The sequence below is a fragment of the Leptosomus discolor genome, chromosome 24 (assembly GCF_034619465.1).
Source record: "Leptosomus discolor isolate bLepDis1 chromosome 24, bLepDis1.hap2, whole genome shotgun sequence".
NCBI classification, from domain to species: Eukaryota; Metazoa; Chordata; class Aves; order Leptosomiformes; family Leptosomidae; genus Leptosomus; species Leptosomus discolor.
The window spans coordinates 8,249,629-8,277,506 of NC_141414.1; the positions used below are offsets into that span (position 1 = coordinate 8,249,629).

The 27,878-nt window shown below is 54.0% G+C and overlaps 1 protein-coding gene across 2 annotated transcripts in view; it reads left to right on the plus strand.

Annotated features, from left to right (window-relative positions):
* The first annotated feature begins 307 nt into the window (after positions 1-307).
* The window catches only part of SBNO2 (strawberry notch homolog 2), a 48,789-nt gene continuing 21,218 nt past the window's right edge, over positions 308-27,878 (plus strand). For both annotated transcript variants that reach the window (XM_086477687.1, XM_086477686.1), the window contains exons 1-4: positions 308-458; positions 1,548-1,627; positions 8,415-8,538; positions 26,068-26,232. In XM_086477687.1, the coding sequence (XP_086333813.1) occupies positions 333-458; positions 1,548-1,627; positions 8,415-8,538; positions 26,068-26,232 (495 nt within the window). In that variant the 5' untranslated portion in view covers positions 308-332. The remainder of the gene's footprint in view (positions 459-1,547; positions 1,628-8,414; positions 8,539-26,067; positions 26,233-27,878) is intronic.

Below are 27,878 nucleotides of genomic sequence, written 5' to 3' on the forward strand. Positions count from 1 at the left end.
AGAGGTGTGTTTAAGTTCATGGGTCTGGGTGAATTCCAGGTGTGGTGATATTTGAGAACTCTGTTTCCCAGTAAAAACCTCTCTTTTATGAAGAGGCAGGCAGGCATTTCACAGGCTGACTTCTGTTTACTGATCTCTTAGCTGCTTTTGGTCTTAGAAGCGTGGGTTGTTGTTTTTTTTTTTTTTCCCCCTTCCCTTTCATAAAATTCAAACGTGCGTTTCTCTTCCTCCCCAGGACATGGTGCAGGGTGAAGAGCACAGATAAAGACCCTTCCACCACTCCGTAGCCTGTCCCACCTACCCGAGGGCTCCATGCGGCAGGACGCAGGCTGATGCCCTCAGCACACCCGGCCATGGACGGGGGCAAGAACCACCCGCAGCACGAGCACCAGCAGCCCGGCAACACGCTCTACAGCATCCCCGGCCTCCGCTCCCAGCTCGCCGTGCCAGCCATGGAGGTGAGGGCCCGGCAGCTGCGGGGAGGGGGTGGGAGAGGCTCTTTGGAGGGTGTCGCCAGACGGGGTCTGAGCAGAGCACTCCGGCCTGTCAGGTCCCGGGAGCCCCCGTGGGTGTTTCCAGGAGCTGTTTACCAGGCTGTCTAGGCAGCTCTCCAGGGGCACGAAGTATTGATTGGGAGGGTGGAGGTGACGGCTGTCTGCTGCCTTTGAAGTGGGAGGAGGAAAACAAGGCTGTGATTAAAACACTGCCTCTCTAAAGCTGGTAGGTGCCAGGCTCCTCGAGAAAGGACTAAAGAGTTTACACAGAATTGCAGCTCATCTCAGCCCCAGGTCGTCTCTCCGAGACGTGCTGAACCTGCGGCTGGGTCCAGCTCTGCCTCTCTTGAGAGTGGCAGGGACAAACAGGGTTGTGTTGTCCTGATGCGGCTACCAGAGCAAGACCGGGTCCCTGATGCGTTTGTTCGGACAGGGCAAGAAGCAAACCTCTATCCCAAAATAGCTGAGGTGTTCCCGTGTTCCCGCAGTTCTCTGTCTGTAACTCTCGGCTGAGTTTTGCCGCATGTAGGAATAGAGAGGTTAGAGAGGTGCACGTTGCTTCAAGCACGAGGTATCGCGCTTTGGACACAAAAAAGGACAGATGAGAGGCTGCTCTGTAGCTGCGTGACAAGTTGCTGTATTCCCTGTGATCACCGTGGGGGTACGGGCTGAGCTAAAAGCTCCCCGTTCACGTTGGAGACTGTCTGGGGGGGGCGGGAAGACAAAGAGAGAGGAACGAGGTTTTCGGGTGTTCACCTCTACAAGCCGGTTTTGAGGTGGTGGGTCGGGGCTCGCTTTCTGCAGAGAGACTGAGGTCGAAGGGCCGGGAAAGGGGACTGGCCCGATTGTCCTTCCGGGGACAGGAGTGGGAAAATGGGTTCAAAGGCTGAAACGGGGGCGTAGCACTCTGTTTCTCCTGCTGAGAGGTGAAGAGCCCCCTGTGCTTCTGGAAGGCGCCGAGGGAGAGGAGTCGTGAGCCTGGCCTCAGGTCTGCAGCTGCAGGTACTCGTGCCAGCCCTCTGCCGCTGTAACCCTTCTGGTTTCTCCTTGCAGAATTCCATGCTGGCCGCCGACTCGTGGAGCAGCTGCTACCCTGCCTCTTTCCCAACCTCATCTTTCCCGAGTGAAAACCAGTGAGTGCTGTTCTCCTTTGTATGATTCCCCTCTGCTCTTGCACGCCCCGTGATTCAACTGTTTCTTTACTGCTTTCCTTGTTTACTTTATTTCACTAACTGATGGGGAAATAATTGCATCACACACTGATCTTGTGGCATTTCATAAACTGATGCATCTTGGAAAAAGCAGCAAACAGCTCCTTTTTTTTTTAAAAAAAAAAACAAAAAAAAGAAGAGAAAAACTTTGATTTCTGGTGAACCTGGAGGCTGCTGTAAGGGAGGAACAGCCTTGTTTTAGCCTGGATTTGTTACACTAATGGAGTTCTTAAAAACAGCCCATTAGCCCAGTCTAGCTGAGCAGATGAGTCTGCAGTCTCTAGGTTCTGCAGGTGGTGCAGGCGAGGAAGAAGGTGTTCCTGGTACCAACTGGCGGTCTTAGGGGTGAAGTGAAGTGAAAATCTTGTGCTGTGTAGGTGACTGGAAGCTGACTAAATGCTGCCGTCTCATGTCTGTATCGAAAAAACGTGCGCAGCCCCAAACTGCTCAGCCCAGAGTTCATCAAGAGTCGTGGCTTTCCTCTGGTTACAGCGGATGTTCTTCGCTGATAACCTCGTCCCGTGAGGGGTGAGGTGATGAGTATGGGCTCGTGAGAAACAGCGACTGGCTTCTGGGTAAAGGTGCCTGGTGTGCGGCACAGCTCAGTTCAGGGCTGCAACGCCCGGTTGTGATGGGTTTCAGTAACGCTTGCCCTGTCTGATGGGGGAAAAATCAGCCACGTGCTCTCCAGATTCAGTGCGAAAACTTGGCTAGGGTACATGCCCAGCGTTTTGGAGGGAATTTTGCGTAACAGTAAACACTGTTCTTCCTTCTCTCCCTCTCTGATGAGCCCCCGTCCTGGATCAGAAGGTAGGGTATGACAGGAGGTGTTTGGGACAACGTACAGTGGCCTTGTGCCACCACTGGGCGGCTTGGAGTGGAACTCTGTTGGGGCTGGGGGATGCTGATTATTGGGAAGAAGGTTTGAAAGCTGCTCGGGTCTCTGTGAATACAGGGAGTGGCACAGATATACAGGATGTGTTTTTATTTAGGTCAGAGGTGGGAGGAAGGAAAAATAACAGAAACAGAACTTGATACCGTGAGCTAACAGCTGCGTTCAGGTGCTCAGGGATTTGGTTTAACCTCTTTCCTAAAGGGATTTTGGCTTCTTTCTGGAAAAGCAGCGATCCATCCCCTGGCGTGTCGAAGTTCCAGCCTGGCTGTGGGCACTGAGGATCAGCTCCCCTGCTCAGAGGGTGGGACGTGTTTTCTCTGCGGGCGCGCGGGCAGCCGCGGTCCCCGTGGGCAGCGCGAGGTGGCCGGCAGCGCTCGGGTGGGCGGGACAGGGCGGCGGTGGGTGTGAGATGGCCCAGGAGCTGCGCCGCGGGTGCTGAGCGGCGCTCTGCCTCGCAGGTTGTCCCCGAGGGGAGAACTGGAGAGGAGTTACCCGGTCAGTTCAGTGGCTTTGCTCTTAGCTAGCCTGTCTGATTGGAAGAGGCCGTACTTTTTGAGTGCGATTCCTGTAAATTACACTTTGTGAATCCTCGGGAGAGCTATAACAGAATTTCTGTTTTGCTGTATTGAACCACAAGATTAGATTGTGTTTATCTGTTGTGTTGGGTTTGCTCCTTTGACCATCGGTTCGGTTTTGCCCCTCGCTTTCTTCCGGTTTAGTGCTGCTCCTGTCAACTCTGCTGGGAACGTTGTAGCCTCGGTCCTGCAAGGACATGCCTGCATTTAACACACATGTAAACTTGTTGGCTTTGCTATAGTTACTTTTGGGAATGAGGCTCGTTGCAGCAGTTATTTGCTAGAGAATGACTTGGCCAAAGCTGCACCTTTAGTTTCCTGTTTTTCATATCCTGGTAATTGTAAAAATTACCTTTCAGGTGACGTTTTCCGTATCTGTATTTCACAAAAAAAGTTTGTCCTTTTGTGTTTGAAAACTGCAGCTGGATGGTTTTTAGGTGGACTTAGGGTTTAGGATGTTACAGGTAGGAATCCTGAAAGGGATGGAAACATTGAATAATGGAATTTTAAGGGGAGTTATAATTATAGGCCCTGTTGTAAAATAAAAAAATGCAGATGGCATTGGAGTTAGTACATGTCTCGCTTCAAAATCCTTGCAGAAGAAATCTCATTTGCAAGTGGCTGTGTTTGGACATGGCTTATTCTCATAGCAACAGCTTTGTCCTGAAGCAGGTTTTTCCTGTTTCTTTTCAGTAGTTAGCTTTCATGCTAGAGAATTTCTCTAAGAGACACCAAAGCTTGCCTCTTTGTTTCAGATTTTTTTTAACCTGAAAAATGTAAACAGTGTATTAAGCCTTGCTGAAAGAACAAATGAGGTTCAGGTCCCCTGTAGGGAAGAGCCGTAGGTCAGTTCATTTCTGAGGCAATTATCCCTGAAGAGCTGGGCTTCCTCTGCAGCTGCAGGCTCAACACGGTCCTCGCTCCAGGGAGATCTGCGTCGGGCCGGTTGCGCTGTTGGAAGCGGTGTCGCCCGTCTGCAGAAAAGTGTTTCTCAAAACCTGGAGCAAAGCTTTCTTCCCCAGTTTCCAAAACACACAACCCCCTTTTCTTGCTGTTTTCATGCCCTTTTCCACTTTGCCACCCCTGTGTGGAGTATTGCTGGCTAAAACACTAAAGTAGGCTTTGAAAAACGTGGACTGGTCTGACGACGGGGAAGAAGAGCGCCAGACCGATGCTGAGGCGGCCTGTGACCTCGGCGGCTCGTCTCTGATCTTCTGCTGGCCCGAGGTGTGGAGTTTGCCTCTCTGTGACACCAGAGCACAAAGCCTGGCCAACAGGCGCGTGGGAGGTCTCCAGTGGAGGTGCAGCCCCAGAAGGGCTTCAGGTGCATCGGGTGCACGGATGAGCAGCCGGTGTGAGGCACGCGAGGCAGGCGTGACACCGCGGTGGTCCCAACAAGCGTTGTTCTAGCAAGCCTGAGCTGTCGAAGTACGGAGACCCGTCTCCTGGGGGCGATGCGCGTGGCATTGCTCACCTCGAGATGGGGATTCCTGTAGGAGCCTGTCCACAGTGTCTTCCTCTAGGACCTGCTGTTGAAAGTCTTGAGCTTCAGGAAAACCGAAGGAAATTATCAGTTTCTTTACAAAAGAAAAAACCAAAACAACCCAACGAGAAAATCCCACCCGACAGCCTTCTTTGGGAGTATGTGGAAGAGCCCTGCCCTGAGACCCCCTGCCTGGATGGACATCAAATGATCGGGGTCAGTCGGGTGTCAGCTCAGGTTTGTACCAACTGTTCCACTGCCGCTGTGTCTACAGCGGGTGGCAGTGAGAACCGCCCTCTTGCTCCTCAAAGGGATTGCCTGAACTTTAGTCCAAAGATGCTCCTCACCCAGCTCGTAACGTCCCAGGACCTGGGGGTGAAAGAATTTCTGTGAGCCGGCTGCTTGAGTCCTTAAAGAAGAGCCTGAAACCTCTCTGCAGTAAGACCGTTGGTGCCTGTTGGGTTCTGAACGTTGCCCACCTTCACGTGCTTTCCTCTTGCTTCCTGCAGGGAAATGTCCCTCTAGTTAGATTGCTAGATGTTCTTTTTCCTACGGCTGAATTTTTGGGCTTGGCTTTATTGGCTTGTTTTGCCAATAAACTTATTTTTCTTAACTGGGACCTGTCCTGGGCCAGCACACAGAACCTCCTCTCCGCACCACGAACTGCTGATTCCGTCAAACCGAGCTCTTCAGCAAGATTCCCTCTTTCTCTTCTGCGAGGCAGAGCTCAAACAGAAGTGGGAGACCAGCATTCCTTCCTTCTGTCTGCGTGGTTTCATCGGGGTGACTGCCTTTCCCCGGAGCAGAGTGGTGCTGATGCTGGCTGAGTTGCGATGGAGCCTTCCCCTTCTGGGGGCTGGTTGGAGCCGTGCAGCCTCTTCTGTCTGAAGAGCTCAGCGCTCCTCAGGACTAAACTTTACCTTAGTGCAGGGTAACTTGTGACCTGATTTGTTTAATCATTTGGGTTAAAGTCAGGGTTTATTCAGCAAGAAGGTCGGCACTCTGTTTTCTGCAGCCAAAAGCAGTCAAATAAGACGGCTCCAAACTCCCCAGCGTTAACTCGTTCAACTCTGGTCTCGGTGCCGAAGAGATGAGTTTCGCTGAGTAAATAACAAGCTAATTATGATGAGGTTCATAACTGAAGTAGGGCCTTGATTGCTTCAAGAGCCGACCTCAGTGAATCAGTGCCCTGAAAGGGGCTGGTGTAGCGCTTGCCCGCAGCCGTTGGAGGCCCCTCTGTTGCGCGTGTCCCCTTCCGAGTTTAATCAGAGGAGGTTTGGCTCGGGGCAGGCCAGGTTAGCTGGAGCCTGGCTCTTCCTGGGCAGGTTGAGTGTCCCCGGGACAGGACATGGCTGCAGTGTTGGAGCTGGTGAACGCAGGTGGTGGTTTCTGTTGTCCAGGACACCCGGTTCCTCCTTCAGTGCCGCAGCTGAAGGTCACACCCCAGGATACAACTGCAAGTGGGCAGCCTTGTAAATCCTGCGTGATTAAACCCGGTATAAATTGCCTTTCTGAACGGATTGTTAGTTATCCAGTGACCACCCTCGGCCTCTGAGGGGGAGCTGTTGACCCAGAATAGCTTCCATGGAGCAGTGTAACCGAGTCCTGGAGAGGGTGAGCAGGTACCTACAGGGCAATCTTGCTGTGAGGCTGCTTCCACATCGTTGCTTTGGCAGTACGGCGAGGGTCACACGCTTGGTTCTTCCAGTTAACGCTTTGAGTTGGTTTTTTTGTTTTTTGCAGTTTAATTCAAGCTGACTTGTCAGTGGCTTTGTGCCAGCTCTTCAAATGAGGGCGAATGTCTTTAAGTTCTTATTCAAAGCAAGGTAAAGCGCAGCGCTAAAGGGGCTTTGGTGAACGCTGCGCCCTTGGTGCCTTCCCGAAGGGGATCTCCAAGCAGTGCGCGGAGTTGCTGTTGGCTTTTATTTCCGACTGCAGGAAGAAAGTGCAGCTCGGCGCGTTCACAGAGCTGAAAACCGAGATTAAGGGAAGCAAAATAACATACCAGAGCGGGTCATTCCACAGCAGTTCAGGCCAGGGAGGCTGGGGCTGCCTTGGGCTCCTTCCCGTTACCTTAGCTGACTCTTGGCCAGACCACGAGGCGGTGTTCGCTTTTCCGGTAAAAACAGTTTTCCCCTTCCCTGGTTAGTTCGTTAGCGCCGGCCGGGCTCTGTCCTCGTGCGAGAGAGGCAGCGAGACCGCAGCGGTTTCACCTTGAGAGCGATTTGAACAAGCCTCTCGCTGCGTGTCGATGTGTTCGTTCCCAGAATTTGTGCGCAGGTTTTAATTTGCCTGACTAGGTCGGGGGGAGCCCGGAGTCGGTGCTGGGCTGTCGGAGCCATTCCGTGCTAAACCCCCCGCCCTGCCTGCGCCGGGGGCAGGTCGCTGTTCGATGTGTCGCTGCAGGAGGTAAAACCACCGTGGCAGCGCTGAAAAGAAGGAAGGGAGGGGAGGGAGCTGTTCCTTTTTGAGGGTATTATGTTGGATGGTGAAAAAAGAGCAGGAAAAACGCGTTTAGTGCAGAGAGGTGAGTGCGTTGGCACATAAATGCGCACGTAAATGCTAAGCGTGGGGTGTTAGTGAGCTGCCAGCCCCACACGGCATTTTAATTGCTTGATTGCAGTCATTCCCCAGCTCTGCTCCTGGGTAGTGTTACTTTCTCAATTCCGTTTCTCCCTCCCCCCCGGTGCCTTGTTAAAGTTTATTGCTGTGGGTTCTGTAGCGCTGGCGCTACCCAGAACATACGACTTGCCGCAAGAGGAAACCAGTCACATCGGCTGAAACGTTTTTCGAGGCTCCAGCGTGCGAGCGTCTTGGGTGGCGATTGCCCAAGCAGCGCGAGCGCACGGCCCTTACGGGAAGGATTACAAAGCACATTCCTCGCTCCGGCAGGAGAGGGAGAGGGCTGGCCTGTGTACCAGCGGCACCAGGAGACCGGCCTGTCCTACCGGCCGGAGGCTGCTCCGGGGCAGGAGGAAGGGATTTGCTGCTCTTTGCAGTTCTTACCTCTGCTCTGCTCGGGGGAAGCCGGTGCTGGGGGAAGGGAGGCGGGAGGAAGCGCTGGCATGTGCCCTACCCAGGAGGCAGCAATCGGAAGGCCTTTGCTTTTTTTCCCTTGTTAGTTCAGCCAAGATCCCGCTTTGTAACTCGGCACGGCGGGTTACATCCCCGATTCGTCTCTGTCTGGGCTGACAGTTCTGCCTGGGCTGGCATGTCCCTAACCCTTCCCTTTTGATCTGTCTTTAAGGGCTGTGGGCAGCAAACCTCCCTGTCAAGGGTGTGCAGAGGGCGGCGCTTTCGTTCCCCGACGGTGCCGCTTTGCAGGGCTGTTTCAGATTTATGGCCCAAACCAGCGTTCGGGGGTGATGTTTCCGTGAAGCTGGTGCTTGTCCTTGTGCGGTTGGCAGGTTCCATCTCTCGCCCATCAAACGCTTGGCGCTGGGACATCTCAACTTTGCTTTAGTCCTGCAGACTGTTCTTATCTATTAAATCTTCTCATTTTACACAAATTGCTGAGAACTGAATTCTTAATGCAGCTTTCCAGACTCTTACACTTCCGAGCCTGGGAAGCAGAATGTAACTTGTGGATGTGTTGTTTTGCCTAGATACCTCTTCTGGATAAACACAGCTTTTTTTAATATCCCTCTCCTTGTATGTGTCATCCCATAGTTGCAGCTTCTCTGCTGGTGATGGAGTCTGAAGCAACCTGAGAAGTAGGACCGACAGGAAGTAACTGCTTTTCCCATTTCCTTACAGGCAATATTTTAATTCCCCTCACGATTTTTATATGAATTCCATCAGCAGACCACATTTCTTGGATACAAACTATGCAACTGTGGACCCCACTGACTTCTTACCAAAAAATGGTGATTTTCCTCAGGTAAGTAGAGAGCTACTGATGGCTTTGGGGGAGAACGGTACTTTATGGTGATGAGGTTTATTTTTCAGTATTGCCTTATTGAGGGGAAAGGAAAAGACTGACGGTGTCTTAAATTGGTGCAGCCCCTGATGGGAATTGTGTGCAATTGGGTTAGATTCTCTGACAACAGCAATTCAGAAGCTATCTTTGGCTTGGTAGGAGCTTATCTGTGGTAAAATTGCTTCTGTCTTTTAAAGTGATGTTTAACATAAGCTGAAATTGCGTGGGAGAATCCTGTTTGCAGGAGGGTATAGGTAAGTGTGAATTGGAACGTGCTTCAGAGAGTTAAGTCGTTTGCCTCCTGAAACACTCTTCGCTCGCGTACGTCGCATGTGCGTTCTCGCTGATTACGAGTGGCGGATTCCTGAAGAGTGAATATTTAGGGATTACATCAGCCCGGTGCCTGGCAAACTGAGATTGCAGCCGGTTCCTTTTCTGCAGAGCTGAAGAGTGGGAGGAATGAAGAGTCACCGTGGTTCATTCGGCACCTCTAGGGACCAAGAGGCATCTCACCTCGGGGATCTCTGGGTGGGAAGGAGCTTTTGAAACGTTGCACTGGCTTTTGGCGACGTCTCGTGATCAGATTGGTCAGTAAAGGCTGGAAAGCAGCTATGACCAAGCTGACTTGGAATAAAGAAGGGACTGGCTGTATCCTTTCTAGGAGTTAATACAGGTATTGTCACTGTCTGGCTGTGTAAGTTCGTTGCGTTAGGGCTTCCCCCGGCACCTGGAGATACGTAGTGAGTGGAGCTGCAGAACATTACCCTGCTTTGACCTATCGAGGCCACGGCCAAACTGAACGAACTCCCCAGTCCCAGCTCTCCTCTCAGTCAATCTCTGTCCTGGTCGCCTGGGAAGCGGGCGGGAGCCAGATGCCATCCAGTGTCCTGCCCCAGGGGGGCAGAGGGCACGGCCCGCCGCGCCCCAGAGCCCTGCGGGAAGCAGCCCAGGAGAAGGGGAGTGCGCAGCGCCGGAGCCCCGCCGTCCTGCCAGCCCCGGCGTCTGTCCTGAGCCGTTGCTGGAGCCCGATGCTCCCGTCGGACAAGAAGCAGGAGAAGGAGCAGGGCTGTGGCAGCGCTCTGGGACGGGCGCGCGCTCCGAGCCACCTGCAGGACAGCTTTTTTCGGTGAGACAGTGGTACAGGGAGCTGATGGTAGAAATTAGTGATTGATTCGGGGTTTTTTAGCGTGCTTAAGGTTTTCCAACAAGACCTGATTCACAGGTTGGGCGGGGGCTCATCGGTTGCTGACACATTGGACCTTCAAGCCTCAGGGGTGCTTGGAGGGTCTCAAAGGAACCTTTAAGGTGTAACAAAATCACGGGCTCTCTCCAAAATCTCTGTCTATGTTAGCCATAAGTCAAGCTTCTCTCACTAGAAGTATTCTTTTCTCTGGTCGCAGGGAAGCTCGCCAGCAGAGCCAAGCTGCCTCTGCGCGTGGGAGCCAGCGAATCTGAACGTGGCACTTGTCTGCTTCAGGCCTGTGGCGCGGGGTGATGTGTGAGCACAGGGGCTGTTGAACCCCAGGTGCTGGGGGAGACGGAGCCCAGTTTGGGTTTTCCCCCTCTTCTGTGTTCAGGTGAAGATGGACCTTTCTAGATGTTTCACTGTTCTGGGCGTGCCTTACAACATAGCCCTCGGGCGCTGCAAGCAGCGCAGGGGAGACACAAGGGCAGACTGGGCAGCAGGGACGTGCCCTGCGCTGACACCGTGCTGTGACACACCAAGAAACGCTTCCCTAGGCCCCGTTCAGCTGCTGGGCGCTCTTGAATGCATTTTATTTTCGATAGCTGCTGAATGTCAAGACACATGTATAAACAGAAACTTTTTCCTTCATAATCTGTCTCTTCTTCCTGCATGATTCACTAACTGATGCATCAGCAAATTGATGCATTTCTCCTCTTCTCGGGAGGGATGTGTTAATTCCTCCCTAATTATGCTTTTATTTCCTTGGCATGGCTAAAGAGAGGTTTTGAACCTCCTTGGGGCTCTGATTTCTGCAGGTTTGCATTTAGATATGCTGGGGATTTGTGCCGTCTGAGGTGAGCCACTGGTGTGGTAGCCCTCAGCAGAGCTGCTAGAAGTGCCTCACGTTGGTGACTCGCCTGGCGCAGCGGGTCTGGGCAGTCACCAGTAGCTGTTGACCAGAGTCTTCTAACTGGATAAAACCAGATAAGTAAATGAACCGTAATAGCATTGATCTTTGCCTCCTGCAGAATTAATTGCAGAAGGAATGAGACAGAAATGTGATCTCATCAGCCTGTGGAAGCCATTTAACGGGCTGCAATGGGCAGGGGAAGAGGGGTCCTCTCTATAGGTCTCAGCTTGCAGGTCTGGGGTAGTTTGGCTGATGGGTTTAACGGGAAAGGGGCTTAATTATTTCTTTAACTTATGTATTTTCTAGTATCTGAGTGGCTGATCAGCTTCCTGCCCCTGCTCCGTCACGGAAACTGATCTCAGCCAGCTTGGAAGAGCAGATTTTTGGAGGCTCTTTGTGAAAAGGAGGTGCTTCTTTGTGTTGGCTGGGCGATAAAAGAGCAGGAGGGCTCAGAGACAAACCAGGCATAAAGGACCTCAAGTGATTTCCAGAACAAGAAATGATTCTTGCGCCACTGTCATCCCTTTGGAGAGGAAGTGACGGGCGGGAGCGAGGCGATTGCAGGCAGTTCGTTTTTGCTTGGGCCCTTTCTTTCCAAGCCAACTCTTGTGAGGCTGCACCTATTCCAACGTGCTTGCGGGTGTTCTGCTTCGAGTATCGGAACAACCCGGTGTCCTGCTCCGAGCCGAGCACAGCCAGGCCAGTGCTTCCGCTCGGGCACGGTACCGCGCAGGAGCAGGTGGGGCCGTGTAAGCTCCCGCGGGGAACGGAGCATTTTTGTGGGCGCTCTTCTGGCCGGCGCGGTGGTTGTCTCTAAGCCTTTGCCCCGAGCGTTGCTGGAGATTCCCACCGGTAGCCCAAGGCAGTGCTGTGTCACCGTGCGTGCCCTGAACCTGAGGAACGCTGAGCAAGGCCTTTGTTAGAGCTTTGTTTTCCCAGCGGAAGCTGCTCCGATCGAGCCGTACCTCGGAGGGGTGGCGTCCGTCCGGAGCTGCCGCAGGGCAGCGGGACACGCGTGCAGTGCCGTTGGGGGTGTGCCCCGCTGGCTCTTGAGGAGGTGTTTCGGTCTTTACTCGTCCTGCAGCTCAAACGGCCGCTTCTGCTGCGGTGTGGAGGCAGCTCAGCCTGTCGGAACACTCGGCTCTGGTCTCCTCTCAGCTCTCCGCAGGGTTTGCTCCTAGTGCGCTCCCAGAGCGCGATACGCACTACCGTGGAGATCCATTGATAAAACCTGGGGCTTTCTAAACTACTAGTCATTGCTCATCCAGAGAAAAGCTGATGGTTTTTTTCACAGGAGCCAGAATTAGAGCCTGGCTCTGGTAGAGCAGCAGGCACTTAAGTAGAGGCAGTGGCATCAGTCCGGAGTCATCTGGGAGTGTCCTGGAGCTTTTCCTTCCCTTCAGCAATGTTTTCCACTTCACTGGTTACTTGCTGTCCCAGATGCCAAGCTGTTAAATTTTAACAATCGTCCTGGGAAGCTGAAACACGCCATTCAGAAGGTGTGGGAGCAGCTTGGGTGGTTACCTCGTTCCAGGTGACCGTACAGGAAAGTACCTGTCTTTTCCATGCGTGCCTAGAGCGGCGGGAGGAGTGGCCAGTCCCGTTAAACTTTGTGCTGTTACGACCATGCCACAGAGAGGGGCGAAACCAGAGAGGGAACATGAGGAGTTTGCTGCATGCTTTGGTAAGAGGGTCTTGGTTAAATCTGTGGTCACTGGGCAGACAAGGTAGATTGGGAGCTTCTGTGAGAGCTTGTGCTGCCTTCCTACACGGACACCGGCTGCTCCCTTGGCTTTGCTCAGGGACTGGCATCTGGCCGGTGGTAGCTCAGCAGTCAGGAGAGCTTGCTGGCCCCTGCCTTACAGCCCTGGGTGTCTCTCGGCAGCCTGCCAGCGCCGGACTTCTGCGTGCTGTCCTGGGGGCAGGGGAAGGAGATGGAAGCGTCAGCTCTGGTCCGGAGCGAGGCTTTGTGGTCCCTGTGTGTGATCTGACAGCGAGCCGGGGAACGCCGCCTCCCCAAAACGTTCCTGCAGCCGTTCTGGGCAGCGGCGAGACCCCCGCCTGGCCTCGGACCGTGCGGTCTGTAGGCAGCTTGTGTCCTTAAAGAGTCTTCCAGGAATAGTGAAGAAGGATTAGAAGGTCTAGGGAGCAGATGACTGATGATTCTGAGGTCTTTGTGTAGTAAACGCTTTCTGTTGGTGCGTGATCGGAGGATTGTTCTGTGCCCCAGGGTTTGGGGAGCTCGAGGGGTCGGAGGGTGAGAAGGCTGACGCGTTTTCCTCCAGCACTGGCGTTTGCTCCCCCCGTCTTCTCTCCAGATTTTGTTTCGGAGGTCCTCAGCGGGACCCTCGGAGTGTAAAGCCTTTGCTGGCCTGAGGATGCCGTGAGTGGGAGCTGCCACGTTTCTTAATTGCTCTGGGAATTTCTTTTTCGTTGCATCATTCCCCGCTGCTGCCTGGGTCTGCTGAAGAGCGATTTCTGTGTGGCAGCAGCCTCGCTGAACTCCTGCACATTGGAAAAGGTGCTTCACTTGCGCGGTCAGAACAGCCTAACGTGAACTTGAGCTTGTTTCCTCCACAATATTTTTGTTTTTTGGCTTGCTTTTGGGTGATTCATCCTTGCCGGTCTATTGGCATTCTTTATATAAACAAGTGGCTCAAACTGAGGATTAAAAAATAGTTGTATGAGGCCACATGGGGGTCTGATAACATTTCTTGATCTTGGGAACTGTTGTCTTAAGCCAAAGTCTTGCCCTGACCCTGTGGGGTCATCTCCTTATGAAGAAGTCCTCTGACTGCACGCATGTCCTTAGAGATCCAAGTCCTGCAGAGAAGCAGGTTTTGGTTTCCATTGCTTCCCTCGCTTGCTGCTGTTTATTCCTCCAGTCTCAGGTGCTGGGGAGTTGGGCTCCAGTGCTCGTGTGCAGTAATTCTGCTGCAAAGCCGTCTTTGTCGTTTCAATGCTGTCTTGTGTCACTGGTGGTAAGAGCTGTTCATTGCCACAACAAAACACTAAATCCAGAGGGTTTTAACTCATACTTGGCATCCACTGTCCCTCAACAAGTGTGTGGTGAGCTGCGGTCTGTCCCCAGAGCCTTAGAAAAGCAGAGCAGCCTGTTCTGAGGAAGCGTACCTCTCACATAGCTCTTGCTGCTCTTAGACACCACAGGTTTTTCTTTAAACTTCACCGATCTGTCCTGTTTAGAATTACTTAAAGCACAAAACTCTGCCCATTTCCTCTGATCCTTGTGTTCTCTCAATGATCCTGCCTGCTGCCGATCATCGATCTGGGTTTCCCTTTGCTTAACTTCCTTTGCCTTGCTCCTCCTGGCTGCCCGGGACAGGGCTCTGAATGCACAGCAGCCCCCTGACTTAAACGGAGAACCAGAGCTGATCTCTGTGCGGTGAGGGTGAGCGGCTCCCGCTGGGCACGGAGCGTGGACACAGCGGGTGTGCGGGGGGGCTCGGCACAAGCTCCTGCCTTTTCTCCTCAGCAAAGCAGCTCTGGGTGTAAACGCTTTGGCAGGGAACTCGGGCACCCTTTTTGAAATTTCAGTTGTGCTTGGGCTGGAGGAAGGAGGTCAGTCCAGATTGATTTGGCTTGTGGGGGCAGGGAGGGATTGGCTGCTCTTGGGCAGAGTCATTTCAGTAATGCTGTAAAGATGCAGTTACAGCCTTGTTTGATCTGCTTGTGGTGTATGGGGCTCTTGACCACACATGTTAATCGTAAACCAACCCTCTCTTCACTGCCAGCCCCTTGCAATCTCCTATTAATCTTTCTTGTTAAAGGGGGGAGAAATTAACCTGCTCTTAAAAAAAGTATTAATTCTTAAAAGTGCTTCAGTGCACAGAGCTGTGGTGATTTAAGAGAAATCAATGTAGCAGTTATTAAATTATAGGAAAGACTTGGTTCTGACTGAAATGAAGAGTTTCCTGGAATAAGAAACATCCTGCAACTTCCTATCGCTGTCCTGGAGTTATGTCTACAGGGAATACAGGTATTAAAGTCAATTTGGAGGCAGTTCACTGGCTCTGGTGCCTTTGAAGCATTTTACGAACAAGTTGCTTTACATGCCCCTGCCTTTGCTTCTGCGCCCCAGGGTTGGGGTTTTGGCTGACTCAGTTACACTTTATAAACACTTTCGGTGAGATGCCTCACACTTACTTCAGGCCTTGGTTTAGCAAGCTGAAGGCTGTGATTATAACGGCTCCTCTGACCTAGTTACGGTAAGTACGTTGAAATTGTGTCGGTGGTGACGGCGCGAGCTGCCCGGCAGGATGGCCACGGCCGCCGTGTTGGTGCGTCTGCCGCTGCCCTGCTGCCGGCGTGGGCTCCTGCGCGCTGTGGCTCACCGCGTGTGGGGTGCCGGGGTGCCGATACGTCAGATAACGCACTGGGGTCCACCAGATAACACGGCCACGTGCCCGCCGGAGCTCCCAGCTCGGGGCTGGGCGAGGGTTGCCGCCGGTGTATGAGGAGACGGTGGCACTGGCCGGGGCTGTCGGCACGTGCGAAGGGTTCGGCTGCGAGCTGCGGGCAGGCGAGCTGTGCCGGAGCCGGGAGCGAGTCGGTGCCCCTGTGCTGGGTTCACAGCAAAGGGTCAGACCGGGCAGGCATGTGCGGGTGCCGCAGCCCCTTCCGGAGCTGCGGGGCTCAGGCATCACACGGGATTCACCCACTGATGCTCCGTCTGCTCAGACTTACCCACCCTGAGCTGGGTACCGAGGAGGAGGGGACACAGCTGGGGTGCAGCTGATGTTACTCTAAAGCAACGTCTCCTTTTGGTTGGATGAACCGCGCTTTAGGAGTCAATCTTTCCCTCCCACGTATAAGAGGAGCTCTTGGCACTCTCTCAGGTGGAGATACCTGTGGTTAAGTGAGAGTAATTCTGCTTTTGAGGCATAATTTGTTGTCGGTTGTGCTTGTCTGTGGATTGCATGTCTGTGGGCCTAGGGGAGGGGGTGCGAGGGCCTGGAGGGCTCTGGCATCTCCCCCGTTCCAGACTTGTTGATTTTCACCTGTATTGCTACCTTCGAACAGTGATGTCCACCTCTGGGCAGGAGAGAAGGCGCAGGAGGCGATGGAGAACTGCCTTCTGAACTTCTTGGCAAGCGCTCTTCTCTGCCGCCTCCCCTTCAGAAAGCTAACAAAAGCGGGAAAAGTGCTGGTCTGAAACACAGAGTGCTCTTAAAAAATGCTGGTAATATAATTTAATAGCAGACCACTGGGAGATGTTTTAAAATAGATGCTTTAATTCAAAGCAGAATCAGTCTGAGTCAGTCTGATCGAGTGAATTTCCCCGTCTCCAGTTCTGCTGGCGGTCACTGCGTGTCCTGATGGTAAAGTGCTCGAAACACCAGTGGTCCTACCACAGCAGTCGCCACAAGAAGTACTGCCTCTGACACGAACACCACCTTCAGTCATTTTTCTTTCCCTGGCCTCCTGTGTTTGTTATTCCCCGAGTCGCAGCACCTCGCTGCCTGCTGCCACGCACCAGTTTCCTCCAGCTTTCGGGATCACCTGCAAGAGTTTTACCCTCTCGCTGGCTTTCCTCGGTGCTGCATGAGTTTTCCTGGTTTGTCCTTATTTTCAGGAGGAACACCAGCCTGGGAGTTCCCTTTCATTGCTCAGTGGCAGGCTGTGTCCTGGTCCTCTCCCCATTCCTGGACAAGCAGCACTTGCCTTCCAACTTTCCAGTCCTCAAAGGAGCTGTGTGCTGGCAGGGTTTGCTCCTCTGAACTCCCCCCTCACACGCTGAATTTCAGCTCTCGTTGTCAAACACGTACCAGCTGCTTCGTTGTCCTTGTTCTTACTGTGTCTCTTAAAAATAAACCATTTGTGGTCTCAGCTTGTCAAAGCCTCTCGGTGCAGGCGCTCACCACGCACCTTGCTTCCTCTTGCTCGCTCTCGAAACTAGAGCAGAGGCTGCCCCGTGCGTGGCAGGAGCTGCCCTCGGGTCCCGGAACCGCCAAAATGCAAAGCAAAGCCTCGCACCCAGCTGGGCGAAACCCGCCGGGTCACGGGCACAGGAAAAGCGAGGCAGGGGCTGGGCCAGACACGCTCCCCAGCCTTTCGGACCCCGGCCCTGCGAGGACGAGCTGCAGCGCGCAGATACTCGGTGCTCTGCTGCCCTTTAGCTGCTCTTGCACTGCCTTTCCCCGGACGCGGTGCTGCGGTCTGATGATGTCCCAGCCGCTGCTCAGGGTCCCTCCCCGTGTGCAGCCTGTTGGCGTGGGCTTGGCTTGCCGAGACACGCCGGGGCCTGATGGCCTTTTCCAGCAGGGTCTCACCGGGCCGGGAAGCTGAGCCTGGGGCGTTCTTGGACCCGTGTGAGATGCCCATCTTTTGGCAGCGAAGTATTTTGGGAAGTGTAGTCCCCAGCTCTTTGGTTGCCTGAGGGTGCTGAGCTGCCAGGTCTTCTCCTGTGCAGGTGCCTTAGTCTGTATTGATTTGTGTCTGTGCTTTCCTAGAAGCTCAGCACACGCTTTCAAGAAACCATCAGGGCGTTCAGGAAGCTGTTGTGTAGGTCAGCGATGAGGAGCGGGAGAGGAGGCTGTGAAGGTTACCCCCCGCCGTGACTGCCTGGCCTGTACGTTTCAGGTTGTGCCGGAAGATGGTTAGCCGAATTGATGCGCCTGCTGGAGTCGTTCTGCTTTCCTCTCCCTGTCTGTCGGCACGCGTGCCCACGAGTTACCTGTGGAGAGCAGGAGTGTGGTGGCACGCCTGCTCCCCTGGCACAGGGGGTTAAAATTCCAGATGGTGGTTTCTCGGGGGGGAGGGGGGTTATCTTATCTCCTGTGATTGTGTTACTGTGGTCTTGCAAAGTCAGTTTAGCAGCCCTGGTTGTCTACAGCAACGTCGTACACCTTGCTTCCTTTTGGCCGTCCGGTTTTCTTGCCTACGTTTTGCCCCACTTGTCCACCAACAGCAGAGCAAACAAACCACCTGCTTTTTAAAGGCTGCATGAATAGCACGACCTTGGTAGGCTTAGGCTAGAGTTGGTGGTTTAATCGAGGTCACAGGGCAAGGCTGTCACCGGCAAGTCACTGATGAAGACATTTCAAATATGTATTTGGTCTCTTCACTTCAAACGTGTCAGTAAAGCACCTATCCCAAGCTCCAGGGCACTAGCAGCTGATTAAATACAATCCAATTCAGATAAAAGCAGCAGTGAAAACCTGCTGCCTTTCTCCACCCCAAACCAGCTGCCCGCAGAAACCAAACGCTTCGTTTGCACCACAGCTCCTCCGGAGCGTCTCTTCTGCAGCAGCACTCGCGTAGCTGCTGCTCGCAGCCGTCCCCGGGGGGTGAGATGTGCTCTGGTCGCAGGAAGAGCCCAACAGCGACGCTCCCGCTCCTCCCGGGGCGAGGGCTGTGGGGCTGCCCTTTCCTCGCCTTCTCAGACCACGGCACCAGCACCAGGGCCGAGTGCCTGGGGAAAGGTGTTTTTGTACTGAAAAAGCACTTCTGGCCTGGGTGTTCTGCGTGATGGAGCGTGGCTCCTCGTTAGTAAGGGCCATTAATTCCTCCCGGTGGAGCTGCAGCGGGTTGGGCCGTGTACCCAGCTGCCCTTGGAGATGAGCCCCGTTGCAGGCTCATGTGCTGCGGGTGGTTTTCCAGCCCCGGCACCCAGCGTGCCTTCCTTGCAGGGGCCGCTCCTCCCTCCTCATCCGATGTCGTCAAGCAGAACTACCCCACTCTGGTTTGTCTCCCCAGGTTCTTGGAGGGGTTGGAGAGCACCTCATTTTCTGCTTTCATCTCCTGCAGGCCTGGTAGGGGCTTTGCTGTCTTCTGTCCCTCCAAAGTTTTGGGTTTTTTTTGAGAAGTGCCTCGCAGCAGGGGGTTTCCAGCAGTTCTCAGCACAAAGCCCCGAGAGCCCTTGCATCAGCCACGCCAGCGGGCACCGGGCGCTGGCTCTAACGCCGAGCAGCGACGGGCTGCGTTTCCCATGAAGCCGGGTCAGGGTTTGTGGAAGGACTCGGAGCAGGACCGGAGGGATCTGCCGCCGGCGCTCCCGGCCCCGTCCTCAGCGCTGCTGGGCTCGTGCTCTGCCGGGTTCGCTGCCCGTGCCGAGCCCCGCTCCCTGCCCGCCTCTGCCCGGGCCTTCGGCAGCGAGCCTTGCCGGAGCTGTGCCCCGGGCACGGAGCCGTGAGCGTCCAGCCCGGGTCTGAGCCGGGACAGCCCGTGGGCGCTGCCGGGGGACCTCAGGGGCACTAACCCCGCAGCCAGAGCCCGGCACCGGCGCTGCCGCCGGCGGTGCTGGAGGGAAGCAAACGGGAACCTCTGGCACCCAAAGCAAACAGAAAAGTTACGGGTTTTCTGCAGGGCGGGGGGTGCTCTGGCAAATTCACTTCTCCTTCAGCCTCTGGAACAAACTTTCCTTAAGCTTGTGATGACCAAATCCCTTTCAGACGCCCCTTTTTTGACTTTTCCCCACCAGAAATTTTGCTTATTTCTATTACCAAAACTATTGAAGTTACAAGGGCAGGCCTTGGAAAAAGAGGGCAATGTTCCTGGACACTAAGAAACAACAACGATCTGGAAAAGAAGGTTAAGAAAACGGCTCCTGCTTTTTATTTTCTAATTGCAATATTTGGGGTGGGGCAGAGACTGAAGACAAAAGAAAGCACATGGCTCTTTGCGGGGGGGGGGGGGGCCAGAACCGACTTGTGAGTCTTTTTCAGTGGGATTACTTCATCTGAGCCCCTGAAATCAGGAGGGGCAGGACCCCCCAGCCCCAAGGCAGGCTCGGGGGGCCGAGCCAAGGGGAGCCGGGCTCCTGCCCAGACCTCCCTGCCCCGCGCCCGGCCGCGCCGCTGCGGAGCGCAGCTTTGTTTACAGTGCCTCTGTGGTTGGGTTACACCACATACAGTAATTCTCCTCGCGCTGCCAGTAATTTCACTGACTTACCAAGCAGGCATCATTTCCTGAAAGTCAGCCCGTGTGCTGGGAGGAAGTGCGAGCGCTCTCCGTCGTGACTAAACACTATATGCAAATTTCCAGGGGCTCAGGACAGGCGCGCTGGATGGCTGTCCTTTTTTCCTCCATTTTCACTCCTTTCTTCTGCATGTTAATTTTTAAAAGCCCTTGATGCGCTCTCTTCCCGGCTGTTGCTGCTGCCGTGGTCATGAATGAAGACCTTTCTCCATTACATACTGAAAAATCTCGCCTTACTGCTTCGTCCACGTCCTGCTCTGCTGACAGCAAACTGAATGCTGTTTTAAAATGTCCCAAATGCAGTTCTGGCTAAAGTTCCCATCTCTCCACAAGGTAATGCCTGATTTTTCTTTTTTTTTTTTTTTTTTTCCTTCTCCTTGTGATTCCTCGTGTGTTCCTTTGCGAGGGTCGCCAGCGCCAGCTGCTGCCCTGGGCTTCTGCGTGTCCCCTAATTCCCGCAACAGCAGCAGAGGTTGAGGGGTGACGACTCTCGGGGCGAGGCAGTGGGAGCAGGTTTGCTGGGCTGAAGATGTGATTTGTGTTTTGCCGAAACGTGCGTTACTTGGAGACTGTTCCTGTCGGGTAGAACTTGGTCACTGACTGCGAAACTTAGAGGAAAAGGAGCTGTGTAGAGAATTGCTCGGCATGTTTATGTAGTTGTAATGGCTTTCAGGAGTTTTATTTTTAAACCAGATGCTGGGTACAGAAAAGCAAAGGAAACACCAGCCAGCCAGAGCGCTGAACCCTTAAGGCTACAAGTTTATTGCCCCGTGTTTAGAAAGACTTTGGATTTTGGCAGCTGAAAGATTTTCTTTCAGTGATCAACTGCCTGCATTGCAGCTGTAATTCTTGGTTCTGGCTTTCCTGAAACGTAATTTGCTTAATCTGTGATTTTCAAGACACCAAATCTTCCTTGTCTGGCAGCGTAGCCTTGTTTGTGTAGGTCTGTTTGTGTGTGCCTGCGGGTGAACATGTTTGGGGTTTTTAAACCCCCTGTCAGCTGCGTGCCAAGCAGTGGAGCGATCGGTAGTTGCTGCGCAGAAGGAGCGTTTGTTTCCCCTGTGTCTGGATTGTGAGCAAATACACCATTTATACCGATGGCTTGATGGCCAAAATATTTTCAGGATGCATCCTCCTCCTGTTTTTAAACTTCACCTGTTCTTTCATTATTTTTATCAAAGACTTTGTTTTGACTGAAGGAACTGAGCTGTTTCCAGTGCCTGGGAGAAAGAAGTGTTTGGGTTGTGTTACCCTGATTGTTTTCTGGTCCTTTCTAGGGAGTTAATCCTTTGTTTTGATAACTTTTCTGGTTTGGGATAACGACAGGCATATTGTGTGCCATCACTCTGGCGATTCAGTTGCACTTGCAGCTCAGAAGTCCAGCAAATGGTTAGCGCTGGTTTACCAAGTTACTCGCTAGAGCATCTTCTGATGGGAAGAGCAGACGATGGTTTGTGATCCTCTGCCTCCTGCTCCGGTGTGGTGACGTTATTTCAACTTCAGTGTGACAGAAGAACACGCTGGCGAGACCCCAGCCAGCAGCTGCGCACGGCCTCTGCGCCGGCCGGCTCCTGGCCCCTCGTGAGGTTCCGCGTTATCAGCGAGCGGTCGTGCGGGGATCGCCCTTTTGCCGTTTCATGGCGGGCGCCTGCGAGCTTCGCCTCTGGCTCGAGCCGTTCGTTCTGAGCCGTGTGTTCCCTGCAGGGTCTCTGTGGCTGTCCTTCTGTGATGGGAGAAACTGGGAGAAGTCTGGGCGGTGAGATGCAGCGCTCAGGGTTGAGAGCTTTGAGCTGGCCCTTCACCGGGGTGTTCGCTGTCCCGGTGCAGAGCAGCGTTTGAAGGAGGCTGAAGAGACGGAGGCAAAGCAGGTCTGCCAGCCCCCTGCGGTAGAATTCTCCGATCTGCAGTGTGCTGCCTGGATTTTGGTTGCAGGCTATGCTAAATTGGAGGGAGGAAAAAAATCCCCAAGTCTGAAAAAAACCAACAACCCCCCCAATCAAACGGCCCAATTCCAGGAATTAGGAGGGAACGGTTGCAGAACGGCATTTGGAATGAAAGGTCCTCCCCTGCGGGATAACTTCCACCTGTTGCAGAAATTCAGCTTCCCCTGAAACATAAAATAAGTGCTATTACTGTAAAAAACTCCTACTTCCAATCAGAAACAATTTAAGTTCTTATTAATCAGTCTTAAACAGGGACAAAATAACTCGCTTCGCATCCCGACGACTGAGATGGGTGACCTCTCCGGAGCGATTCCCCCGAGCCCAGCGGGGCACTGGCTTTGCAGTCCCTCTGCTCGGCTCACCGCCGCTTTCCAGCGCTGGCTGCACCTCGAGCCTCCTCTCTCTCCGTGGTTTCTTGGGCCATCTCTCCTACCCCTGACGCCGTCATCGTGCTTTCAGCTGCTCCGCTCTGTGTTGGGGCTCGGCACCTTTTGGCCGCGGGTCTCTGCTGGCTGGGCCGAGCTGTAGCTGGTGTCAGAGCGTCAGTGGCTCTGACAGTGGCTCTGTCCCGTGGAGTCCTTTGCCTCGCTCTGGCGTTTCATGAGCTGGTGGTTTCGGTGATGATCCTTCCTTTCCCTTGAGGACACTGGGGTAGCTGCTCCCGTTTGCTCCGTATAAACCAGTGGAGTAATTAGTCAAGGCACAGTTTGTAGTGACGCAAGTCGTAGCTGTCGGTGTGGCCTCGTATTGAACAACGACGCTGCGTTTGGTTATAGGCACGGCCGATTTCCCCGGGCTGCACTGAGCCCTTCAGGGTGGGATCCAGCAGGTTACTAGTTTTAGTGCTCCTTGGGTAACGTAATTCGGGAGGACAAATGGGACGCTGCAAGTTTGTGACTAATGCCCCCCAGTCCTGCAAGAGGATGGGCTCACTGGAGTCGTTTCCAGCACTAATATCCTCCCTCTGACTTGGAGGCTGAATTCCTCTTCCCCGTTTCAGTCCAGTGCCCCGAGCAGAGGGAGTGGTGGGGCTGGAGCCTCTGCTGGGGGATGGAAGGGGCTGGGCTCGGGAAGGTGGGGGGCACTTGCCGGGGTCTCTGGGGTTGTGTTACGGTGCGTTCACATGTCTCGTTGCTCTTCCAGCCCAGCACTTTCCTTTCTTCGGGACCCTGACGTGCAATGGCCACTCTAGTCTGCTCTGCAGCCTCCAAAAGGCTTTCAAACAAAGTTTTTCATAATGAAAAGGGAAAAAAAACCAACCAAACAAACCAAAAACCCCCCTGGCTAAACAGAGCTGGGTTTGCCTTGCAGCTCCAGCGTTTTGGTTGAGCTCTTTCTCGTCTGTAGCGCGGTATCCCTCAGGCTCGCCTGTCCTTGAGAGGAACAACATGCTTCTCCTCTCAGCACACAGATGATAATAAATGCCTTTCATCTTTGAGATTTAAAATCAAGGACGAGGATGCCTCTTGCTCGTTATGAATAGGAACTAGTTCTCGCGCCTCCTCACGTGAGCTGGGCTCTCGGGCTCGTCGGGAGCAGGCCTCTGCTCTTCCTCCCACCGGCTGAACACCATGCGCCCCGCGAGGGGGCCAGGCCCTGGCTGTGCTGGGTTTAGGTTTGTGTTCAGGACCTCCCCGGGTGCCCGTGACAAGCAGCACGTGGGTGTCTCGGGAGCAGCCACTTAAGCAGCTGTTGTGCACTGCCCAGGGCAAAGCAGTCACGGATTTCGAGTGGGAGAGTTGTAGCTCCGGGTCCATCTCGGGAGCTGCTTGTGTCACCACGTTGTGGCGGGTGCTCCAAGGAGATGACAGTTGTTGTTTCTAGCGCTGGGCTTTGGAAGTGACTTCTTCAAAGCAGATCTTATCAGCATTTTGATGTCGGTCTGTATTTATCCCCTGGGTGATATCTGGACTGTCAGACACCCGAAGTGGAGTTACCAGCTGCTTTGGGTCCCCTAGCTGCTGCCTGAGCCCAGTGTATCAGTACCGGCGCCGACGGGCGAAGGCGCAGTCCGTCTGCCTGTCCATCTCCCTCTTCCTCCTTTCTGGGGATGGCTGGAGGAGTTGCTACATCATCAGTCTAAACGGTTTTATAACAGGCGTGCTATGAAAGAGTAGGATTAGGTGGTTGTTGAACTCTCTTCCTAAGCCGCTGCAAGCCCGGCTGTCGGTGCTCTGCCTTCCCCGTGCCCCGGCTGGATCTGAAGAGGTGTGGTGGCACGGGAGATCGTGGTGACAGGCTGGGGGCTGTGAGCTCCTGAAGCGCTCGTTCATGAGAGGAAGAGGCAGGAGGGTGGGGAGGACAGCAAGGGGAGATGACGGCGTGTTTCGGCAGCGCAGTGGTTTGAGGCAATCAGGTCTCTGCAGAGGACTGGAAGGTTGAGAGAGGCTACAGACCTTGGGAGGTGGGAGTTAATGGAAAAAAGTCTCAGTACCTTGAACAATGTGAGCTTGAATCCCACGTGTGCTGCCCATACAGTGCTCTGGATCAGGAGCTTGAGGCTGTGGGAGGCAGACAGGCAGGTTGCTGCAGGATGCACAAGACACTTGCTCTGGCCAAGAAAGGCCGTATTTACCCAAGTGTTTTCCTGCTTTCTTGTGAAACAGAGTCCCATTTCCAGAGATCACAATTCTGAGAGGATAAATCTAGGTGCCTGCCTCAGCCTTTGAGGAGCCTCGGTTTCTGGGTAATCCCAAAATAGCCACGGGAATATCAAGAGGGAGAGCTGTTGGGCAGCCAGCAGCGGTGTCGCACATCGGCACGGGGACCCGGCGCTAGCAGGGGGGTGTCCCGCACACCCTGGTAGCACAGCCTGGCGACCAGCCCTTTCTCGTCGGGCCTTTGGGTCCCCCCGGTTGGTGTTTGAAGGATCCAGGCTGCGCACACCGGGCCCGCGGTCTGCTCCCGATCGCCTTCGCTTTGGTGCCTCGGTGCTCTTGCACAGCTGCCAGCGCCCGCGCTTGTGGCTTCGGAGCAGAGACTGTCCTCTGGGGTGCCAAAGGGGACATGGCTGGGAAGAAGGTGAAGGGATCGTGTCCCGATGGCTTTAAGCGCTGCAAACCCGTAACTTTTGGTGGCAGCTGGGGGGGAGCCTGCCCCGGCCCTTGGCCTGAAGCCCTGCGGCGCAGCACGAGCAGGCTCGGCTGCTCAGGGTTTTCTGTCGGGCGCGGCGAAGGGACTTTGAAAAATCTTTGGCCGCCTTTCTGCCTCGTAGGAGGAAATCGGCCCTTCACTGGAAGTGAACCGCGGTTTCTCCTCGTATCAGACCCTGTGGCTCTCCCGGCAGCCGGGCTGCGGCATTATCGCCCCGTTTGGTTATCTGGCCTAGCAGAGAGCTGGAGCTGGCGGTGTGCTGGCAAACCCGGCCCTGGCGAAGAGCCGCAGAACTGCCTGGTGTTGGCAGAGTCCTGCGGGGCACCAAGGCAGACCGGTTGGTCACTGCCTGTCCCGCTGGGGCAGCGGCTTGTCTCCAGCAGGACCTGTGCCCTGGAGCTCGGTGTTTGGAAGTGTGTTGCTCTTCAGTAAACAGCAGACAGAGTTTTTCTGCTTTGAAAAAGTTTGGAAGTGGTATTTGATGTGGAGGGAGAGCTGAGGTGATGTGGTGGGGTCAGGGAAGGCGCAGTGATCGGTGCCAGAGCTAAGGACGTAGAGCAAGAAGTGCCTTTCAGCTATTGGTTCTTGCCACCTGAAATCTGAAAAGCCGGACAGGGAGGGGGTTGAAGGCTCCTCCTGAGCTAGAGTCTGTGTGACTCAAACCAACATCATCCCGGGTTGGCACAAAATAAAACAATTGTGGGCCGTCTCAGGACAGGCACCAGAAAGAGAGCAAGGGCAGAGCCTGATCCTCATCACTGAAGCACATTCTCTTCTTGTCCGGACTGAGGCATGCCCTTGGGAGAAGGATGGGTACATTCGCCAGGATTTATCTAGAGGCAAATCCAGCTGACACCGGTGCTCCTGCACCCCTGCGCCTGGCAGCCTCATTTGCGCAGAACCTGGCACGAGGAGACTTAATTTTTTCCAAAGCCTCCAGGTATTGCTGTGGTATAAATTGGGAATAAACAGCTGTGATGTCATCGGGTGTAGCTGGTAGTCTGGGCTTCTGGGCGTGAATGAAATACCTGAGTCCTTCGGGTGTGAGGCTGAGGGCTTTTCACCCCTCCGCAGGCTTTTTAATCGAAGCTGACGTGGCTGACGTCGTGTTGAATGCTCCTCTCTCTTCCACCCCTCTGTACGTAGAGCGGCGCACAGTTCTGAGTTAGTTCTGAACGTGTGCCGGCTCTTCTGTACAGTCAGTGCTTTTCCTGCTTCTTCAAGAGGCCGAGATTGTAAAACAGCTGCTTAGAGCATGTTTTCGTTTACGAGTTAATGTCTAAGTTTTGTGGAGCGTGAAGTAACGGGGCCGCTCGATTAAAAGCAAGGAATTAAAACTTCCTGGATGAGTAGGTGTGAGAAAGGAGCTCTCTGGTCTTCTCATCCTGCCTCCTCTCACTGTGGTCGTTTCTCTATTTCAGGATTCTTCATACCTCGATGAGCTCTCCAACAACAACTCCCTCTTCTCGTCCCCTGCGGATTCCCTCTCTGACATTGCGGATCCGAAGGACTTCTTGCCTGCCGATAGCCTGAACCACGTGCCAACACTATGGGATGTAAACACGCCGCAGCAGAACCAAATAGAGGTACGGGCTGCTCCTCCTGCGCCCTCCCCATCAGACAATAAACACCTCGGGCTTCGTCCCATGGCGTTTTCATCAAGGAATCAAGAAGCCAACCCACTTCCCTACAGGAGTGAGGTTGAAATATGACGATAATGTTATTTCGCTGTTAGCAGCTTCACTTGGGGAGGGAGGGGGTGAGGTGGTTACACACACTTTAGTCTCCTGGAAGCAGGAGAGAATCCAGACGCCCTCAAGGGGGTACGTGCGCCCTTTCAGAGCGTGGTACGGGCACTGGCGCTGTCTGCTGTGGCAGGTAGGTGCATCGCGAGGAAGGTGATCCCCGGCACGTCCAGCAGGCCCGGAGTGGCCTGCGGCAGGGCGCTCAGGAGGGCTGACGAGATGGACGCCAGGAAAAACTCCGTGACGTAGATCACTGACTGTCCCCAGCAGCAGCAGCCACCATTGCTTATTCTCCGTGGCAAATATTTTAGTAACAATGACTAAAAAAACCAGACTCTGTCTCAATTTGAGACTAACCATTTGTGTTTACTTTGTGAGTCCAAGTCCCTGCGAGCTTTTACATCTCTGCCTTTTCCTGGGCGTGTGATCTCCGGGCAGTCCCACAGCAACCTGTGGTTCTGCGCATTTCTACCAGGCTTCTGCCATCTGTTTTCCCTCATCTGCTGGGGCTGATTACTCACTGTTGCCCAACCTGGTGTCAGTCGCTACAGGTAGTCACCGGCTTCGGTTGGCGGTGGAACCGATACCACGCGCATCTGCTGCGTCTCTGGGTCTCAGCTCTCACAGTCAATGCCCGGCCACGCAGCAGGTTGCCTTTGTGGGTCTGTGGGCTGGGGGGGAACCGTTCCACGTGAACGCCGCAGGAGGCAGACTGGCATGCTCGTGCTTTAGTCACTGTTGTATTTTGAGGTTCTGTGGTGGTCAGAGGCCGCATTAAGCAGCGAGCAGCGTGTCTGACTGTGTTTCCAGGAAGAAACCTGGCTGTTTGTCACAGCTTGGAAATCAGAGTCTTGGCAGCAGTTCTGCTTTGGAACGGTGCTGCTGTAGGGCTCAGCGACAGGCTGGGCGTTGGAGGGGTGTGCCTTGGTGGCAAGGGCCCTACCCGGGACTTGGGAAGTCGAAGCTCCTGTCTGCCTCAGACTTTGTGTGAGATCTTAGGCCGTTCGTGCAGATCCTCAAAGCAGACACCCGAGCTCTTGCTGAAGTCGCTGAGATTGGATCACTTTATAGACCTTTGCAGCATCTGCTTGGCCCTCAGCCTGTCTCATGGGAGGCAGGGAACACCACTGCCCCTCTTCCCGTGGGGAAATGTGCTGGAGACCTCGGGCCATGCCGCTGCGCTGGCAGCAAGGGCTGCACGGGCAATCCACGCGCAGGCTGGTGACTTGGGCCAGTTTGAACTTGATGTTTGAGACAGCAGGAAGGGAGCTGAGCTGTTTGAACCAGAGAAATGGCTGAAGACATCACAGGCTTGAAACTGGATGATTAAAAAAGCCGGAAAACAGATACATCCCCCAAGACAGAGAAGGCACGTGCCTTGCTACTCCTAGTCTGTTATTATTATTGGGTTTTTACGTAGTAGCCTAAATCACTGCAGAAATAGTTCTGTGGTGTCCTGTTCCCAAACATGTGAACTCTGGTCGAGA